Below are 21,676 nucleotides of genomic sequence, written 5' to 3' on the forward strand. Positions count from 1 at the left end.
TGTAGCCCATCCCAGCCTTGTGCAGGTCTACAATTTTATCCCTGATGTCCTTACACAGCTCTCTGGTCTTGGCCATTGTGGAGACATTGGAGACTGTTTGATTGAGTGTGTGGACAGGTGTCTTTTATACAGGTAACTAGTTCAAACAGGTGCAGTTAATACAGGTAATGAGTGGAGAACAGGAGGGCTTCTTAAAGAAAAACTAACAGGTCTGTGAGAGCCGGGATTCTTACTGGTTGGTAGGTGATCAAATACTTATGCCATGTCTCTCACAGTTGAAGTGTGCCTATGATAAAAACTACAGACCTCTACATGCTTTGTAAGTAGGAAAACCTGCAAATTCGGCAGTGTATCAAATACTTGTTCTCCCCACTGTATATGGATGTTAAATGTTACTTTATGGGTTGGTTATGTAGGCTTCTTCTTACCCATCGCTTTCTACTACGTATAATAATATGATTACAGGAGAAACAGGAGACAAAGAGCTGTGAGACAGGTTAAATCCCTGATACATGAAAAGTGGGATGTACACGAAGCGTGTGGGGCAACAGAAGACGAACAGCAGAGGGGCTAAGGATTTTTTAGATGGGGAAAGGGACGATGAAACGGGCGAAAGTTACGGGACTCCACCCAGAGGGGCAGGTCCTGAGTGGAAAGCCATACCCTCTGCCCGAGCCGATACCGGGGCAATCCGCCTGTCACTGATACCTTGATGTGGTCTTCAGATGAGCGGCCCAGGCTCTCTTCCAGGTACGGCGACAGCAGCGGACGAACATCTGGCAGAGGGTATGCTGACTTCTTGCTCAGGGAAGAGCACGGACTGATATCCCAAGGAACACTCGAAGGGCTAGAGACCAGTGGCCGAGCAGGGAAAGGTGAAATGGGTGAATAACAGGGCCCGACGAGCCTGCCTAGAGTTGAGGCGCTTGGCGGTGCAGAGATATTCCAGGTTCTTATGGTCAGTGCACACAAAGAGTGAGTGTTCCACCTCCTCCAACCAGTGCCTCCACTCCTCCAATGCCATCTTGATGGCGAGGAGTTCTCAATTTCCCACATCATAGTTCCTCTCAGCAGGGGTAAGACGATGGGAGAGAAAAGTGCAGGGGTGAAGCTTTTTGTCCTGGGCAGAATGCTGGGACAGGGCGGCCCCCACTCTGACATCCGAGGTGTTGACCTCCACCACAAACTGACGGGACGGGTCGGATAGATAAAGATGGGGGCTGTAGTGAATAGATGTTTGAGATCTGAGAACACCTGGTCAGCTGCTGGAGACCACATGAATGGAACCTTGTTAGAGGTGAGTGCTGAGAGGGGCAAGCCAGGGTGCTGTAACCCTGGATGAAGCAGCGGTAAAAGCTAGCAAATCCCAGGAAACATTGGATTTGAGGGTTGAGGCCAATCCACCATCGCTCTCACCTTGTCTGGATCTATCTGTATATGTCCTGCATCGATGATGTATCCTAGGAAGGAGATGGTGGAGCGATGGAATTCATACTTCTCCGCTTTAACGAAAAGCTGGTTCTCCAGAAGATGCTGAAGGACCTATCGGACGTGTAGGACATGCTCTTGAGCTGAACGGGAAAGGTAAACAAAGATGAACCAATTCAGCATGTCCCAGAGCACATCGTTGACCTGGGCCTGGAACACAGCGGGAGCGTTAGTCAGTCCGAATGGCATAACCAAGTACTCATAGTGCCCGCTAGCCGAGTTAAAGGCTGTCTTCCACTCGTCTCCTTCCCGTATCCGAAGCATATGGTAGGCGTTCCAAAGGTCCAACTTTGAGAAGATGAAAAAAAAGCCGCCCCCGAGGTGGTGTAGTGCCCGGGAGACGGTCAATGGCACAGTCGTAGGGTCGATGTGGAGAGAGAGACGTAGCACAGGCCTTATTGAAGACCTCGTCAAGGTCCAGGGTACTCTGCGGGAATGGCGGGGAGATCCGAGGCTTCTCCCAATCCTGCAGGAAGATGTTCAGGGTCAGGCTGTGCCGACTTAAGACAATGCGCATGGAAAAACGGGAACCAACCCACGATAGAACCAGTAGCCCAGTTGATCAGGGGATTGTGCTTCTGGAGCCATGAATACCCCAAAACCACGGGTATATGTGGAGATTCTATGAGCAGGAACTGCATACTCGTAAGTTGATAGGAACCGTATTGCGGGTGACTCGGCCAATAGAGCGCCCATCCAGCGCTCTGAAGTCCATGGGAATGGAGAAGGGTTGAGTGGAGATAACGAGCTCCGACACCAAGGTAGCGTCGATAAAGCTCTCGTCGGCCCCAGAGTCAATGAGCACCCGGAGAGTTTTGCCCTGGTCACCCCACAACAGGGTGACATGAAGAGGGGTACGAGTAATGGAAGATTGGAAAATCCCGTACGGCTCAGAGTTCTCGTACCTACTAATGAGCCTGGTCTTTTTATTGGACAGGTAGAAATATAATGTCCTGTAGTCCTGCAACACAGACAGCTCCTGGTGCACAATCTGCGTGAATGTTCATCCGGAGGCAATCTAGCACTTCCTAGTAGCTTGGGCTCTGGAGGAGGTGAGTCGACCGCCCTTGGTGATTCTCGTGGGAACTCGGGTGACATTGGATTCTCTCAGTAAGGTGGATGTTGGGAACTTCCGGGATTCCTCGGTGGCAAGGTGGGAGCAGTGGGCGAGTGTGACCGGGAACAGACCTCTCCCTCCTATGTTCCTATAGCCGCCCATCGATCCGTAAAGTCAAGGCGATGAGGGAGTTCGAGGAAGCTCCCGGGCTGCAAGCTAGTCTTTAACCTCCTACAATACTTAGTGAATGAACGTGTCGAAAAGAGATTCCGGGTTCCAGGCACTTTCAGCGGCCAATGTGCGAAAATATACCACACTACGGGAGTTGACACAGTTGGAGTAGCTTCAGAGCAGACTCTTTCCCGGACAGAGAATTAAACACCTTCCTACTCTCCGCCACGAACTCCTCCAGACTGAAGCTAATGGTGGGATGTTGCTCACACACTGCTGTCGCAGAGGCGAGAACCCTCCCGGTCTTCAGCGTTATAAGATACTCTATCTTCGAGCGATCCGAGGGAAACGAAGAGGGCTGCAGCTCGAGGATGAGGGAGCACTGGTAGAGAAACGCTTGGCAGGTTCCTGGATCTCCAGCTTATCGCTCCGGAGGAGGTAAAGCAGGGTTCTCGGGAAGCTGGGATAGGCTGGGGAGAAGCGCCTCTGGTAGCGGGGTTACTAAAAGTCTGGGGGTTACCATAGAGGCTTGCTGCCTAGTAGAATATCCGCGGAATTGCTCCAGCAATGCATTGAAAGCGCGGTCGTGGTGTTCTGCCAAGTTCTGGAGTACTTCCATGAGGTTTTGAAGTAACTCCTCGTGTCTTCCAATGGTGGCTCCTTGGTGAGGAGACAGCGTTGCGGAGCTGGTCCAAGTCTGCTGCGTCAGTCAGGGCCAGTTCATACTATCAAGGCTCAGGCTAAGACCCAGATGAAGACAAAGGAGGTGGATAGTACGAGTCTCAGAATTTATTCAAGTACAAGGGGCAGGCGAAAGGTAAGTCAAAGCAGGCAAAGAGTCGTAATCCAAATCTGAGTCAGGCAGGTACAGGATGGCAGGCAATTGGTGGGTCGAGGACAGGCAGAGGTTCATAACCAGGCCAGAGTCAGAAAGGTACAGGACGGCAGGCAGCTTGGGGTCAGGGCAGGCAGCTTGGGGTCAGGGCAGGCAGAATGGCAGGCAGCTTGGGGTCAGGGCAGGCAGAATGGCAGGCGGGCTCAGGGTCAGGGCAGGCAGAAAAGTTCAGAACCGGGAGGACTAGAAAACAGGGACTAGAGAAAACAGGAGGACGGAAAAACACACTGGTACGCTTGATGAGACGAACTGGCAACAGACAAACAGAAAATGCAGGTATAAATACACAGGGGATAATGGGGGAAGATGAGAGACACCTGGTGGGGGGTGGAGACAAGCACAAAGACAGGTGAAACAGATCAGGGTCTGACATGGAGAAATGTAACCACTCTCAGATTAATAGACATCTATGGATGCAAGGACTGACCATCCATGATATCAAAATGATTGTTTTAACCATGTTATGAGGCTATACAGTGTTTGTTTACATTTACAATGTTTACAAACATTGGAGAAAAACAAGCTCATATTTTGGGTTCTCATGAAGTTTGACAGTTGAACTAAGCTCATGAGGCATTTATATATTCTTCAAGAATCAATGGATATATAAATATATATACACACTACCGTTCAAAAGTTGGGGGTCACTTAGAAATGTCCTTGTTTTTGAAAGAAAAGCACATTTTTCGTCCATTAAAATAACATAAAATTGATCAGAAATACAGTGTAAACATTGTTAATGTTGTAAATGACTATTGTAGCTGGAAACGGCTGATTTTTAATGGAATATTTACATATGCGTACAACGGCCCATTATCAGCAACCATGACTCCTGTGTTCCAATGGCACGTTGTGTTAGCTAATCCAAGTTTATAATTTTAAAAGGCTAATTGATCATTAGAAAACCCTTTTGCATTTATGTTAGCACAGCTGAAAACTGTAGTTCTGATTAAAGAAGCAATAAAACTGGCCTTCTTTAGACTAGTTGTGTATCTGGAGCATGAGCATTTGTGGGTTCAATTACAGGCTCAAAATGGTCAGAAGCAAGTACCTTTCTTCTGAAACTCGTCAGTCTATTCTTGTTCGGAGAAATGAAGGCTATTCCATGCGAGAAATTGCCAAGAAACTGAAGATCTCGTACAACGCTGTGTACTACTCCCTTCACAGAACAGTGCAAACTGTCTCTAACCAAAACAAAAAGAGGAGTGGGAGGCCCCGGTGCACATTCGAGCAAGAGGACAAGTACATGTCTAGTTTGAGAAACAGACGCCTCACAAGTCCTCAACTGGCAGCTTCATAAAATAGCACCCGCAAAACACCAGTCTCAACGTCAACAGTGAAGAGGCAACTCCGGGGTGCTGGCTTTCTAGGCAGAGTTGCAAAGAAAAAGCCATATCTCAGACTGGCCAATAAAAAGAAAAGATTAAGATGGGCAAAAGAACACAGACACTGGACAGAGGAACTCTGCCTAGAAGGCCAGCATCCTGCAGTCGCCTCTTCAATGTTGACGTTGAGACTGGCATTGTGTAATATACAGTTGAAGTCAGAAGTTTACATACACTTAGGTTGGAGTCATTAAAACTCGTTTTTCAACCACTCCACACATTTCTTGTTAACAAACTATATTTTGGTAAGTCGGTTAGGACATTTTCTTTGTGCATGACACAAGTAATTTTCCAACAATTGTTTACAGACAGATTATTTCACTTATAATTCACTGTTTCACAATCCCAGTGGGTCAGAAGTTTACATACACTAAGTTGACTGTGCCTTTAAACAGCTTGGAAAATCCCAGAAAATTATGTCATGACTTTAGAAGCTTCTGATAGGCTAATTGACATAATTTGAGTCAATGGCAGGTGTACATGTGGATGTATTTCAAGGAGTGCCTTCAAACTCAGTGCCTCTTTGCTTGACATCATGGGAAAATCAAAAGAAATCAAACAAGACCTAAAACATTTTTTGTTGACTTCCACAAGTCTGGTTCATCCATGGGAGCAATTTCCAAACACCTGAAGGTACCACGTTCATTTGTACAAACAATAGCACACAAGTATAAACACCATGGGACCACACAGCCATTATACCACTCAGGAAGGAGACCCGTTCTGTCTCCTAGAGATGAACGTACTTTGATGTGAAAAGTGCAAATCAATCCCAGAACAACAGCAAAGGACCTTGTGAAGATGCTGCAGGATACAGGTACAAAAGTATCTATATCCACAGTAAAATGAGTTCTATATCGAAATAACCTGAAAGGCCGCTCAGCAAGGAAGAAGCCACTGCTCCAAAACCGTCATAGAAAAGCCAGACTACGGTTTGCAACTGCACATGGGGATAAAGATTGTACGTTTTGGAGAAATCTCTTTTGGTCTGATGAAACAAAAATAGAACTGTTTGGCCATAATGACCATCGTTATGTTTGCTGGAAAAAGGGGGAGGCTTGCAAGCCGAAGAACACCATCCCAACCGTGAAGCACGGGGGTGGCAGCATCATGTTGTGGGGGTGCTTTGCTGCAGGAGGGACTGGTGCACTTCATGAAATAGATGGCATCATGAGGCAGGAAAATTATGTGGATATATTGAAGCAACATCTCAAGACATCAGTCAAGAAGTTAAACTTGGTCGCAAATGGGTCTTCCAAATGGACAATCACCCCAAGCATACTTCCAAAGTTGTGGCAAAATGGCTTAAAGACAACAAAGCCAAGGTTTTTGAGTGGCCATCACAAAGCCCTGACCTCAATCCCATAGAAAATGTGTGGGCAGAGCTGAAAAAGCGTGTGTGAACAAGGAGGCCTACAAACCTGACTCAGTTACACCAGCTCTGTCAGGAGAAATGGGCCAAAAGTCACCCAACTTATTGTGGGAAGCTTGTGGAAGGCTACCCAAAACGTTTGACCCAAGTTAAACAATTTAAAGGCAATGCTACCAAATACTAATTGAGTGTATGTAAACTTCTGACCCACTGGGAATATGATGAAAGAAATAAAAGCTGAAATAAATCATTCTATCTACTATTATTCTGACATTTCACATTCTTAAAGTAAAGTGGTGATCCTAAGTGACCTAAAACAGGGAATTTTTACGAGGATTAAATGTCAGGAATTGTGAAATAGTGAGTTTAAATGTATTTGGCTAAGGTGTATGTAAACTTCCGACTTCACTCTATATATATATAATTTATAAGTCCAAAAATGGATGTAGCAACTACATATTGCACCTTTAAGTCTATCAAACGTGTGTGAGTTTAAGGATGTGTCCATGAGGCCTATGGATTTAAAAAATAATTTTTCATCAGCATGAATTAGATTGAGTAATAAAAGCCCCAGTTTTATTCCATAGGCTGGGATCCACACTATGCAGCTGTTGCAAGAGCACATTTTCCACTGGCTGTCCACTGGTTTCAAAAACAATGATTGATAGGCAGCTTAAACTTCTTAAATTTATTGGGTTCAAATAGACATTTAGATTCGTGAAAAGCCATCTACAACAATTACAATCCGTAAGGCGCAAATAGCTAAATGAGAGAGCAGTAGTGGGATTCACATTTTTTATTTCACCTTTATTTAACCAGGAAGGCTAGTTGAGAACAAGTTCTCATTTACAACTGCGACCTGGCCAAGATAAAGCAAAGCAGTGTGACACAGACAACAACACAGAGTTACACATGGAATAACATGGAAAAAACAATAAACAAGCCAATAACACAGTAGAAAAAAAGAAAGTCTATATACAGTGTGTGCAAAACGCATGAGGAGGTAGGCAATAAATAGGCCATAGTAGCGAAGAATTACAATTTAGCAGATTAACACTGGAGTGATAAATGAGCAGATGATGATGTGCAAGTAGAGATACTGGTGTGCAAAAGAGCAGAAAAGTAAATAAAAACAGTATGGGGATGAGGTAGGTAGATTGGATGGGCTATTTACAGATGGACTACGTACCGCTGAAGCGATCGGTTAGCTGCTCAGATAGCTGATGTTTAAAGTTGGTCAGGGAAATATAAGTCTCCAGCTTCAGCGATTTTTGCAATTCGTTCCAGTCACTGGCAGCAGAGAACTGGAAGGATTGGCCTTCCAAATTAGGTGTTGGCTTTGGGGATGATCAGTGAAATATACCTGCTGGAACGTGTGCTACGGGTGGGTATTGTTATTGTGACCAGTGAACTGAGATAAGACGGAGCTTTACCTAACATAGACTTATAGATGACCTGGAGCCAGTGGGTCTGGCGACGAATATGTAGCGAGGGCCAGCCGACTAGAGCATACAGGTCGCAGTGGTGGGTGGTATAAGGTGATTTGGTAACAAAACGAATGGCACTGTGATAGACTGCATCCAGTTTGCTGAGTAGAGTATTGGAAGCTATTTTGTAGATGACATCGTCGAAGTCGAGGATCGGTAGGATAGTCAGTTTTACTAGGGTAAGTTTGGCGACGTGAGTGAAGGAGGCTTTGTTGCAAAATAGAAAGCCAATTCTAGATTTGATTTTGGATTGGAGATGCTTAATATGAGTCTGGAAGGAGAGTTTACAGTCTAGCCAGACACCTAGGTATTTATAGTTGTCCACATATTCTAGGTCAGAACCGTCCAGGGTGGTGATGCTAGTCGGGCGGGCGGGTGCGGGAGGCGAACGGTTGGAAAGCATGCATTTGGTTTTACTAGCGTTTAAGAGCAGTTGGAGGCCATGGAAGGAGTGTTGTATGGCATTGAAGATTGTTTGGAGGTTAGTTAGCACAGTGTCCAAAGAAGGGCCAGAAGTATACAGAATGGTGTCATCTGCGTAGTGGTGGATCAGGGAATCACCCGCAGCAAGAGCGACATCATTGATATATACAGAGAAAAGAGTCGGCCCGAGAATTGAACCCTGTGGTACCCCCATAGAGACTGCCAGAGGTCCGGACAACAGGCCCTCCAATTTGACACACTGAACTCTGTCTGCAAAGTAGTTGGTGAACCAGGCGAGGCAGTCATTAGAGAAATCAAGGCTGTTGAGTCTGCCGATAAGAATACGGTGATTGACAGAGTCGAAAGCCTTGGCCAGGTTGATGAAGACGGCTGCGCAGTACTGTCTTTTATCGATGGAGGTTATGATATCATTTAGTACCATGAGCGTGGCTGAGGTGCACCCGTGACCTGCTCGGAAACCGGATTGCACAGCGGAGATGGTACGGTGGGATTCGAAATGGTCAGTGATCTGTTTATTAACTTGGCTTTCGAAGACTTTAGAGAGGCAGGGCAGGATAGATATAGGTCTACAGCAGTTTGGGTCTAGAGTGTCACCCTCTTTCAAGAGGGGGATGACCGCGGCAGCTTTCCAATCTTTAGTGATCTCGGACGATACGGAAGAGAGGTTGAACAAGCTGGTAATAGGGGTTGCAACAATGGCAGCGGATAGTTTTGGAAAGAGAGGGTCCAGATTGTCTAGCCCAGCTGTTTTGTACGGGTCCATGTTTTGCAGCTCTTTCAGAACATCTGCTATCTGGATTTGGGTGAAGGAGAAGCTGGGGAGGCTCGGGCGAGTTGCTGCGGGGGGGGGGGGGCGGAGCTGTTGGCCGGTGTTGGAGTAGCCAGGAGGAAGTCATGGCCAGCCGTAGAGAAATGCTTATTGACATTTTTGATTATCATGGATTTATCGGTGGTGACCGTGTTATCTAGCCTCAATGCAGTGGACAGCTGGGAGGAGGTGCTCTTGTTCTCCATGAACTTTACAGTGCCCCAAAACTTTTTGGGAGTTTGAGCTACAGGATGCAAATTTATGTTTGAAAAAGCTAGCCTTTGCTTTCCTGACTGACTGCGTGTATTGGTTCCTGACTTCCCTGAACAGTTGCATATCGCGGGGACTATTCGATGCTATTGCAGTCCGCCACAGGATGTTTTTGTGCTGGTCAAGGGCAGTCAGCCGACAGATAAACAAAAATAAACAGAATGGAGTACCGTGATTAATGGACAGTCCAGTAGGCATCAGCTATGTAGCCAAGAGATCATAGGGTCCAGGGGACAGCAATAGATAGAACAGGGAAGCTGCGGAGTAGTCGCTACTACGCTAGCACGCGGGCGACACGGCGTTTAAAGTTAGCAGCCCGGGGCTAGTAGAAGCGTCTGCTCCGACGTCCAACGGAGGCCGGTTGAAGGCACAGCGGATGGAGTATTCGTCGGCAGACCAGTCGTGGTGGTGCGGCGGGGCGCCGTGTCGACAAAGGATCCAAGCCAGATGGCGAAAGAGGTATTGTAGTTGTAGTAATTTAGTTTGCTAGCCGGGAGATGCGCCTGGCTCACAGCTAACTGGTGCTAGCTTCGGGGCGGGGGCATTAGCCACTATAGCCACTCGGTAGCAGCGGTGATCCGGTGCCAAGGTCCAGAGCTTACTGCAAGGATCCGGTGGAGTAGTGGATTCTAGCCGTGTTTGGGTGGAGTCCGGGTGAACAACTGAGTAGGCCGGGAGGTGGGCCTGGCCTGGCCTGGCTCAGGGATAGCTTCGGTACTGGGTCACTCAGTGGCAGCTAGCTAGCTGTGAAGATCATGAGTAACGGTCCAGGGTTTACGGCAGGAATCCGGCGTTGTAGTGGAGAAACAGTCCGATACTGGTAGGCTGGCGAGTATTATCCAGGCTAAAAAAAGGGCTGGTATCTGTGCAGAAGGTAAAGGCCGCTAGCAGTGGCTAACAATGACTAAATAGCTTGTAGCTAATTAGCTGGTTAGCTTCTGATGGCTAGGTGGTTCTGGCTATAAGGTCTAAAAATAAAAACTAATAGCGGTTCCGTATCACATTGGGTGAGGCAGGTTACCGGAAGGTATAATTGATTTAAAATGGAATAGAGATTGAAAATAAAATTGAAATATATACAAAAAAGGACAAAAAATACTAAAGTACACGAGAGGACGAACAAAACACGTATGCACTGCTACGCCATCTAATGCGCTATGTAGATATCAATCATAAGTGATATCCGTAGACTACACCACTGCTGTCAACCTTATCTCCAAGCGTTTATTATCATGGATTAAGGTAAGACCCAAGTGCAGACTGTGCTGAAGTAACATTGTTTATTGTAACAAGGGTAGGCTAACAACAGGTCAAGGCAGGCAGGGGTTGATAATCCAGAGTTGTGGGGCCAAGGTACAGGATGGCAGGCAGGCTCAGAGTTAGGTCAGGCAGAGGTCGGTAATCCAGAGGTGGAGCAAAGGTACAGGACGGCAGGCAGACTCAAGGTCAGGGACAGGTAGAGTGGTCGGGCGGGTACAGGGTCAGGACAGGCAAGGATCAAAAACCAGGAGGCCGAGCAGAAGAGGGACTGGGGGAAACCAGGAGCTGAGCCAAGCCGCTGATTGACTTGAACAAACAAGACGAACTGGCCCAGAGAGACAGAAAACACAGGTATAAATACCAGGGAATAAGTGGGGAAGGTGGGTGACACCTGGAGGGGGTGGAGACAAGTACAAGGACAGGTGAAACAGATCAGGGAGTGACATATATTCAAATTTGATCATTTTTGGATGGCGACAGCAGTCGCACCATTGGAAGACATAGCTTGGACTGGACCCTACAAAAGCCTATTCCTGCTCTTTTCCCGCGATCCATCAAACCCATTTGGTGTGTCATCATAGTGGTCTCTGACTTGTGGTCAGACTTGCTCAGGTGGAACAAACTCAAACTTGTGCCTTTTTTCAATGCTGATTTGAATGTCATTGAGAAAACAGAGAAGTGTCATATTTTTTCCGCAAACATCCTTGAATTTAAAAGTTATCCTCGAAGTAATCATCTAGTTTTTCAAAAGTATCTGATTACAATATTTTTGCTAGTAACGTAATGGATTACAGTTAGTTTTTTTGGTAACATGATTGCATGTAATCCGTTACTGCCCAACCCTGTTTGCAATGTATGTTGAGAGAAATTAAAGTAATCAAGGTGACAGATAGTGACACATTCAATACCGCCTTGCACACTTTTGCCTGCATCTAACTGATCTAGGTTTTAATCATTAGTCCAATCCTTAGTTGCAAACGAGAGTTTCTATTGGATAAATTCAGGTGTTTATCCTCGCTTCATTCCCTTTGCTTCCGTTTAAGAAACGTTTTTCAACAGAAACGGCGGAATGAATACACCCCTGATCACAGGCAAATAGAACTAGCAGCCACATAGGGTGTGTTCGTAAATTGTTAGCACTCGGAGTGCCCTCCGGGCGTTCGTAAATTCAAAGCGTTGTCAGATTGCCCGTTCGTATATACAGTGCATTCGGAAAGCATTCAGACCCCTTCTCCTTTTCCACATTTTGTTACGTTACAGGCTTATTCTAAAATTATTGAAATATTGTTTTTCATCAATCTACACACAATACCCCATGATAAAGCAAAAACAGGTTTTTATTTATTTTTGCAAATGTGCTAAAAATAAAAAACACATACCTTATTTACAAGCATGAGGTCGAAGGAATTGTCCGTAGAGCTCAGGGACAGGATTGTGTTGAGGCACAGATCTGGGGAAAGGTACCAAAAAGTGTCTGCAGCATTGAAGGTCCCCAAGAACACAGTGGCCTCCATCGTTCTTAAATGGAAGAAGTTTGGAACCACTGCCCGGCCAAACTGAGCAATCGGGGGAGAACTGCCTTGGTCACTCTGACAGAGCTCCAGAGTTCCTCTGTGGAGATTGCTGTCCTTCTGGAAAGTTCTACCATCTCTGCAGCACTCCACCAATCAGGTCCTTGTGGTAGATTGGCCGGACGGAAGCCACTCCTCAGTAAAAGAAACATGACAGCCCGCTTGGAGTTTGCCAAAAGGCAATGAAAAACAAGATTCTATGGTCTGATGAAACCAAGATTGAACTCTTTGGCCTGAATGCCAAGCGTCATGTCTGGAGGAAACCAGGCACCATCCCTATGGTGAAGCATGGGGGTGGCAGCATCCTGCTGTGGGGATGTTTTTCAGCGACAGGGACTGGGTGACTTGTCAGGATCGAGTGAAAGATGAGCAGAGCAAAGCACAAAGATCCTTGATGAAAACCTGCTCCAGAGCTCTTAGGACTGTAGACCGGGGCAACGGTTCACCTTCCAACAGGACAACGACCCTACACAGCCAAGACAATGCAGGTGTGGCTTTGGGACAAGTCTCTGAATGTACTTGAGTGGCCCAACCAGAGCCCGACTTGAACCCGATCGAACACCTCTTGAGAGACCTGAAAATAGCTGTGCAGCGACGCTCCCCATCCAACCTGACAGAGCTTGAGAGGATCTGCAGAGAAGAATGGGAGAAACTCCCTAAATACAGGTGTGCCAAGCTTGTAGGGTCATACCCAAGAAGACTCGAGGCTGTGATCGCTGCCAAAGGCGCTTCACAAAGTACTGGGTCTGAATACTTATGTACATGTGATATTTCAGTTTATTTTTAATAAATTGTCAACAATTTCTACAAACCTGATTGCTTTGTCGTTATGTGGTATTGTAAATAGATTGATGGGAAAAAACAATAAAAATATTTAGAATAAGGTTGTTACATAATAATTATTAGTACTATTTTTCTAAATTGTAGAGTAATAGTGAAGACATCAAAACTATGCAATAACATGGAATCATGTAGTAACCAAAAAAGTTTTTAACAAATCAAAATATATTTGAGATTCTTCAAAGTAGTCACCCTTTTCCTTGATGACAGCTTTGCACACTCTTGGCATTCTCTCAACCAGCTTCATGAGGTAGTCACCTGGAATGCTCTTCCAACAGTTTTGAAGGAGTTCCTACATATGCTGAGCACTTGGCTGCTTTTCCTTCACTCTGCTGTCCAACTCATCCCCAACCATCTCAATTGGGTTGAGGTCGGGTGGTTGAGGAGGCCAGGTCATCTGATGCAGCACTCCATCACTCTCCTTCTTGGTCAAATATCCCTTACACAGCCTGGAGGTGTGTTTTGGGTCCTTTTCGTGTTGAAAAACACGAGTACCAGTAAGCGCAAACCAGATGGGATGGTGTATCGCTGCAGAATGCTGTGGTAGACATGCTGGTTAAGTGTGCCTTGAATTCTAAAAAAAATCACTGACAGTGTCACCAGCAAAGCACCATCACACCACCTCAATGCTAAACGCTGGGAACCACACATGCGGAGATTATCTGTTCACCTACTCTGTGTCTCACAAAGACACGGCGGTTGGAACGAAAAATCTAAAAATTTGGACACATCAGACCAAAGGACAGATTTCCACCCGTCTAATGTCCATTGCTCGTGTTTCTTGGCCCAAGCAAGTCTCTTCTTATTGGTGTCCTTCAGTAGTGGTTTCTTTGCAGCAATTTGACCATGAAGGCCTGATACACGTAGTCTCCTCTTAACAGTTGATGTTGAGATGTCTGTTACTTGAACTCTGACACATTTATTTGGGATGCAATCTGAGATGCAGTTAATTGTCGATTTCTGAGGCTGGTAACTAACGAACTTATCTTCCTCAGCAGAGGTAACTCTGGGTCTCCCTTTCCTGTGGCGGTCGTCATGAGAGCCAGTTTCATCATAGTGCTTGATTGTTTTTGCAAATGCACTTGAAGAAACTTTCAAAGTTCTTGAAATGTTCCGCATGTTCCGTCATTTCTCTTTGCTTATCTGAGTCTTTCTTCCCCTAATATGGATTTGGTATTTTACCAAATAGGGCTATATTCTGTATACAAACCCTACCTTGTCACAACACAACTGATTTGCTCATATGCATTAAGAAGGAAAGAAACACCTGTTAATTGAAATGCATTCCAGCTGACTACCTCATGAAGCTGGTTGAGAGAATGTCAAGAGTGTGCAAAGCTGTCATCAAGGCAAAGGGTGATTACTTTGAAGAATCTCAAATATAAAATATTTAGATTTGTTTCACACTTTTTTGGTTACTACATGATTCCATGTGTTATTCATAGTGTTGACGTCTTCACTATAATTCTACAATGTAGAAAATAGTCAAAATAAAGAAAAACCCTTGAATGAGCAGGTGTGCCCAAACCTTTGACTGATACTGTATATATACTACGAAATGTTTACTTAACAAAAATATAAACGCAACATGTAAAGTGTTGGTTTCATGAGCTGAAATAAAAGACCCCAGAAATGTTCTACATGCACAAAAAGCATATTTCTCAAACAGTGTGTGCACAAATTTGTTTCATCCATGTTAGTGAGCATTTCTCCTTTGCCAAGATAATCCATCCACCTGACAGGTGAGGCATATGAAGAAGCTGATTAAACAGCATGCCCATTACACAGGTGCATCTTGTGCTGGGGACAGTTAAAGGCCACTCTAAAATGTGCAATTGGCATGATGACTGCCGGAATGTCCACCAGAGCTGTTGCCAGAAAATTTAATGTTAATTTCTCTACCATAAGCCACCATCAACGTCATTTTAGAGGAATTGGACAAAACTTTCAACTGGCCTCCCAACCGCAGACCACGTGTAACCACGCCAGCCCAGGTGCTCCACATCCAGCTACTTCACCTACAGGATTGTTTGAGACCAGCCACCATGACAGCTGATGAAAATGATGAGTATTTATGTCTGTAATAAGCCCTTTAGTGGGGAAAAACTAATTGGCTCCCCAGTGGGTAGGCCTGGCTCCTAAGTGGGTTGGCCTATGCCCTCCTAGGCCCCCGCCCTCCTAGGCCCCCCCATGGCTGCTCCCATGGACAATCATGTGAAATGCATAGATTAGGGCCTAATGAATTTATTTAAATTGACTGATTATATGAACTGTAACTCAGTAAAATCATAGAAATTGTTGCTTGTTGGGTGGACAACATGTCAGTTCATGCTGCAAGAGCTCTGATAGGTTGGAGGACGTCTTCCGGAAGTTGTCATAATTACTGTAAGTCACAGGTTGATGGCACCGTAATTAGGGTGCACGGGCTTGTGGTAATGACTGGAGCGGAGTAGGTGGATTGGTATCAAAAAAATCAAATACATGGTTTGCAGGTGTTTGATGTCATTCCATTTGCTCCATTCCAGCCATTATTACGAGCCATTCTCCCCTCAGCAGCCTCCTGTGGTGTAAGTGTATGGAAGGGGGTGAGAACCATGAGACTCCTAGGTTTGGTATTGAAGTCAATGTACCCAGAGGAAGACAGAAGCTAGCTGTCCTCCGGCTACACCATGGTGCTACCCTACAGAGTGCTGCTAGACCTTCATTGCAAAACAGTGTGTTTTAATCAATTATTTGGTGACTTGAATATATTTTGTAAATCTAAAGGGGATAACTTTTTTAATGTTTCACCTTTTAAATTAGTTTTATTCTGATATTCACTAAGGATGATCCTCCCCTTCCTCCTCTGAGGAGCCTCCACTGTGTCATGAGTTACTAGTGTGTGATCAACAGTCTACATTTCCTTGTCTTTGTCAGACATCAAACGTTCTAGACATGGCACCTAGACCTAGGACTGGGTCACACAAGCTGCTACAGAAGGATCCAAGAGTGAATATCCTTTTGATTATTTGCAATTTAATATCTACATATATTGCAAAAATATTCTCATTTGGAAAGTGTTTTGAGTTGTTTCTATTCTGACCTATTGAATTCGTTGTTCTCTCAGAGACCAGGAAGGTGGAATACAATGCATGTCCGCATTGCATGGCAGATCCACCACCATAAGCTGAGAGTGAAGGTATGAAAACGTGTTGAACATCCACTAAAATGTGTATGAAACCCAATAAATATTATTTGTATCCAAACCAAACATTATACCTGAAGCTATTTTTCTGTCTGTCCGTCCTTCCATTTCTCAGCAGAAGATGCAAGTGGACGCATATGCAATCAACTTCGGTGTAAAACCGGAGTTTCTGACTCAGCCTCCTGGTTCTGATCTGATTCAAGCCATCCCCCATCAGCGGGACCTTATTCAGTACTCCACCCCACTCTCTAACCCAGGTGAGGAAAGAGACCAAAGACTAAACCTCCTTAAAAATATGACTTGTCTTACTATAGTACTGTCTAACAGAGAGAAATTACTCAACATAGCATTTTTCCATTATTCTCCTGCTCCAGAGTCACACAGTAGACATCCTTTATTTGTAGGTTTGGGATCACTAAGCGTCACCTTTGGTGGACTGCCAAACCTAGCACTAAGTGAGTAGCACATTCAGTCTCCCTTCAGTGTTGGTTCAGTATTATGTTTAAGACAATATAATCATAAAGGAGGGAATTGCGTTTCAAGCTCACACATTTCTTTGACTTGCTTATTCTTCCTCCTCTTAAAAACAGACTATCCCATGATCTATCACAAAGACAATCTAAATGCACCAAGTGGAGAAGGAGGAACTCCTGAGTGGTGGAGCAGGCAGAAGACACCCCCGTCCTCTGTATGTCAACCTGAACGCTCTACAGAACCTGAACAACCAGGAAGAGATTCAATCAGGGAACCTCAGGATAGGGATACACTCAGGGAGAGGGAATGGGGACAGCAGCTACACCTACCCAGAGAGAAGATGGAGGAGAAAAAGTACATAGTGGAGAAACACCAAGGCCACAATGCTGCAGGGACTGACAGTTCACCTGCTGAAGACAAGTCTGTTCCTCAGACAATGACCTTGGAACATGGTCAGCGGTCCAATGGCAGCCGTAGCTGGGAGTCAGGTGACAGGAAGAGAAGGCTTGAGTGTAAGAACTACATAAAGGTCAAGAAGATTAAGCGGCAGACAGAGAATGACCAGGAGGATTTCAATGAAGGTCCTCAACCCAAGGACCCCACAGAGAAACCATCCCTGGTCCCACTCACGCCATCCTCCATGTCGATGCAGCACATGACCATAGGGAGCATTATTCCAAGGCTCTACCCAGTAAATAGTGTATGTAATCTGGCCCAGACTCAGGTTGGCACTCCTAATATGGGGCTCATCCCCTACCATGCACTTCCCTGGGACACCCCAAGAGATCCACTGTGGGATGTATACAGGGGTATGGACCACCCTGTTTCCTCCTGTCAAGAGCTGGTCATGAGGGCTGATCCTCTGCATGGTGTGGTGGGGGCCAGGCTGTTGGAGGCAGCAGACTGTTCATATAGAGACCCTCATCACAGCTTTCCACACCCACCCCATCACTCCTCACTGGTCCTGAAGCAGCAGGAGAGGGCTTACCTCATGGAAAGAGAGCGTCTGCACCTGCGCAGAGAGGAATACTACGAGCACAGCCTCTATTCTGCCACCATGGGCGACCATCTCCCCCATCCCAGCCTCCTGACCTCCACCTATTCCAGGTCACATATCTCCAGGGTGGGTCTCACCCAGAGTAGCCTCCCGAACAGAACTCTTCCCCCTGGGTTCTTAAGCACACTGCCGCCTTTGGTCCCCTTCTCTCTCCCCTTGTCTGGTGCTCCCCACAGAACTACCTCGTAATGACAGAAATCAGAAGACCCTACTCTGTGTGCTTGCATGCTTGCCTTAGAACTATAACTCAGCACTGCTTCAAGACAAATTCTGTGATTCTGATTACTGCCTGTATGACACAGATAAAAGACAAACTACTATGTTGAAAAATGACATTCCTCAACAGAAAAGTGCAATCCAACAAATGAGTTCCTAAAATGTTGCTAACTCTTGAGTTTGTCAAGTTACTGTTCCTAAAATGGACAGACAAAAAATTTAACTGACAAAACTTAAATGTAAAAAAACAAAAACAAGAACTAGGTCAAATAAAAAGCTATAGCATTAAATCAGAATAAAGGAAAAGAGTTTTCCATTAAGAAAAACATCAGAAATATGACCTGACAGACTTCTACACCACAAAAGTTACTTCAAAACTGCTGTCAATGGGGTCACATTCTGAGGCTGAACTAAACTGGAGCTGCATTAAAGCTCATACTGTAAAACACTAACAAACAAAAACACACTTTGTATTATTTTTTTAAATAATCTTCACATTCTTGTCCACTTGTCACATCTCAACCGGAGATACTAACGTTTAGTGAACTTTAATAACCAGTCCATCCCAGGTTAAGCCCAGCCATCATACATACAGCACAGCTGTAACAGAGAGATTCAGTACTGCCACATTAGTGGTCTCCAACATTGGTACTGACAAGATGCTGGATCTGATTTAGTTTTTTTAAAAGCTAAGTGCTCATTTCATAAATGACATGGTGCGTTAGATATTAATGGCTGCATTGATCGGCTGTATTAAGATACAATTCAAGTTGGTATCATTACTTTAGTCTACAGAATCAAGGTTGGAGATAACAATGGTGGCAGCGTTAAGAGTTAACTTGGACTACTAGAATAAGGAGGGTCAGTGTGTGTGATTACACCACATCCATCCCCAGACCCCTGGCCACCTCAGTCAGGGCCCTCACTGCACCTGAGGGCCCGCAGGAGTCAGAGTCGTCCCGGGTGGCGTCGGGGTCATCCCCCATATCAGACACATTACTCAGGACGCAGTACACAGGTGAGTCACTGCCCCTGGGGCTGGGCTGAGCTGACGTCTCCTCCCCTGCAGAGAGCTCTGAGGAAGAGGTGGAGCAAGAGGAGGAGGAAGGGGGAGAGCCGTGACTCCTGGCTGCCCTGTTAGCAGCTCTCTTGGCTCGGCTGCTGGACCCGGGGCCCTTATGGAGCGTCCTCTTCTGAGCCATGTTCTTCATGATCTCCTGAGTCATCTCTACTGTCTCGTAACGCACCATGTTCAGCCTCAGGTAGCCATCTTCATCCTCCTTGTATCTGTGGAGCAAGCCAAATAATCAACCACCTCCTTATGGTAAAACTGACTAACTCATGTTAACTCATCACATAAGGGAAAGATAAAGTGTTGTTCATACCTGAAGCGAGAGTGTCCAGAGGGCTATTTCAGGTGGTGTTTCTTGCACAGGTGAAGATTGTGTAACACCAAGAGAAGGTTTTGTCAGAGATGACACTTGTATTTCGTAACCATTCCACCCTACAGAGGAGAATTATGCAAGAGTCAAGTAGAGTACACTTGATCAAAATTCCCAAAACATTTTTGCAAATTAAAAAGTCTAGCTTTGACACGGATATTGATTTTGTAGTTCTATTGAGCACCGAGTGACTGTTTGGCGCCCCCTGCAGCCAGTCTGAAGTACCTCGTGTACTCTCTTGTAGTGCTGGTTCATGGTGTGGGCCATGCGGTAGGAGTAGTCACAGCCCTCTACAGAGCAGTGTTAGGCCGCCCCCTCATTATGGGTCTCCATGTGCTTCCGCAGGTCGTGCTGGTTCTCAAAACATTTCTGGACTACCCATCCGGGATCATTCTCATCAGAAACGCTGACTAGCATAGCCTAGCCTAGTGCCACAGGGATATAATATAATATAATGAAATCACAAGTCCAATACAGCAAATGAAAGATAAACATCTTGTGAATCCAGCCAACATGTCCGATTTTTTTAATGTTTTACAGCGAAAACACAACATATATTTATGTTAGCTCACCACAATAGCCCAACACACAACGCCATTTTTTCACCGCAAAGATAGCTTTCACAAAACCCACAAAGAGATAAAATTAATCACTAACCTTTGAACAACTTCATCAGGTGACAGTTATGACATCATGTTATACAATACATTTGTTTTGTTCGAAAACGTGCATATTTATTGCTACAAATCGTGGTTTTACATTGGCGACATGGTCAAAAATGGCTCCAAAACAGCCAGAATAATTACAGAGAGCAACGTGAAATACAGAAATACTCATCATAAACTTTGCTGAAAAATACATGTTGTACATATAATTAAAGATACACTGGTTCTTAATGCAACCGCTGTTAGATTTAAAAAAATAACTTTAGTAAGAAGCACAGCATGCAATAATCTGAGACAGCGCTCAGCCATTCTCCACCATGTTGGAGTCAACAAAAATACGAAACATCATAAATATTCCCTTACCTTTGATGAACTTTTCATCAGAATGCAGTGCCAGGAATCCTAGTTCCACAATAAATCGTTTTGTTTTAGAATGTCAATTTCTTCTGTCGAATTAGCAACTTTGGCTAGCATGTGTAGCTCACGTGTCCATGAAGATTTGACGCATGAACGAAAAATTCAAAAAGTGATAAAAGTCGAATAAACTGGTCAAACTCAGTTGAGAATCCATCTTTAGGATGTTTTTCTCATATATATCCAATAACGTCCCAGACGGAGCATTTCTTCCTGTCTACCTAACGCATTGCAGACAAAGATATGACATGCCCAAGTGCGTAGCCAAATACTGCCAATATGGCTGACCTCTCACTCAACTCTCATCCGGTCCCAAATAAGGCTAGACACTTCATTCCACGTTCTACTGCCTGTTGACATCTAGTGGAAGGCGTATGAAGTGCATACAGATCCATAAATACAAGGCAATTGAATAGGCAATGCCTTTCAGAGACCCATTTCAGAATTTTCACTTCCTGTTTGGAAGTTTGCCTCCCAAATTAGTTCTGTTTTACTCACAGATATAATTCAAACAGTTTTAGAAACTTCAGAGTGTTTAATAATAATATGCATATCATATGATCTAGGACAGAGTACGAGGCCGTTTAAATTGGGCACAATTTTATCCAAAAGTGAAAAGGGCGCTGTTGAGGGAATTAAATAATTCCTCTAATGTACTCATTAAAATCAGTCTATTTATAAGAATTTGTAAGATACTTATTAACATAAAATAGACAGGATAGTCTTAATAAAATTAGATAATAGTATTTATTCTCGGAGCACGCTCCCATTTGACCATAACCAACAGTTTATATACAAGATATGACGTCATAGGTTACAGAATAAATCTCAGGGCTAAGTTGGGTCAGTTCAAACATAGTTTAACGACCCTTTCTACTTATTTTATAACCCACAACACAAATCTCTTTTCACTAGGCGTGCAGAGTTCAATTAGTTATAGTTTTATCTAAATCTAGAAATTGTTTTAATTATTTATTAACAAAATTCCTAACAGGCGCCCCCTATTTCCAAGAGGTTAAAGTTGGGAGATATACATCATAAACAACAGAGTGTAAGCAAAATAATATGTGCACAATATGTACAGTCCATAAGGGTCAGCAAGTTGTGGGGAGTCTGATGAGTCTGTGGGACAACAACCTGCTCTCACAGAAGTCACAGGGAAAGGGTCACTCGTCA

General features: G+C 44.8%; 1 protein-coding gene and 1 pseudogene across 1 annotated transcript; one reads left to right on the forward strand and one right to left on the reverse strand.

The window, feature by feature from the left end:
* The first annotated feature begins 16,622 nt into the window (after positions 1-16,622).
* Positions 16,623-18,389, forward strand: LOC139548718 (autism susceptibility gene 2 protein homolog). Its single transcript, XM_071358466.1, has 2 exons — positions 16,623-16,687; positions 16,823-18,389. The coding sequence occupies exon 2, from the start codon at positions 16,831-16,833 to the stop codon at positions 17,950-17,952; it is 1,122 nt and encodes a 373-aa protein (XP_071214567.1). The 5' UTR covers positions 16,623-16,687; positions 16,823-16,830; the 3' UTR covers positions 17,953-18,389.
* A 122-nt stretch (positions 18,390-18,511) lies between these two features.
* LOC139549834 (histone H4 transcription factor-like) lies at positions 18,512-19,688 on the reverse strand (annotated as a pseudogene).
* Between the last annotated feature and the right edge of the window lie 1,988 nt (positions 19,689-21,676).

This window comes from Salvelinus alpinus, chromosome 22 (assembly GCF_045679555.1).
Source record: "Salvelinus alpinus chromosome 22, SLU_Salpinus.1, whole genome shotgun sequence".
In the NCBI taxonomy this organism is placed as follows: Eukaryota; Metazoa; Chordata; class Actinopteri; order Salmoniformes; family Salmonidae; genus Salvelinus; species Salvelinus alpinus.

What these genes read in the sequence shown, in the direction of transcription:
- LOC139548718 (XM_071358466.1), top strand. Translation starts at nt 16,831, where the DNA reads ATGATCTATCACAAAGACAATCTAAATGCACCAAGTGGAGAAGGAGGA.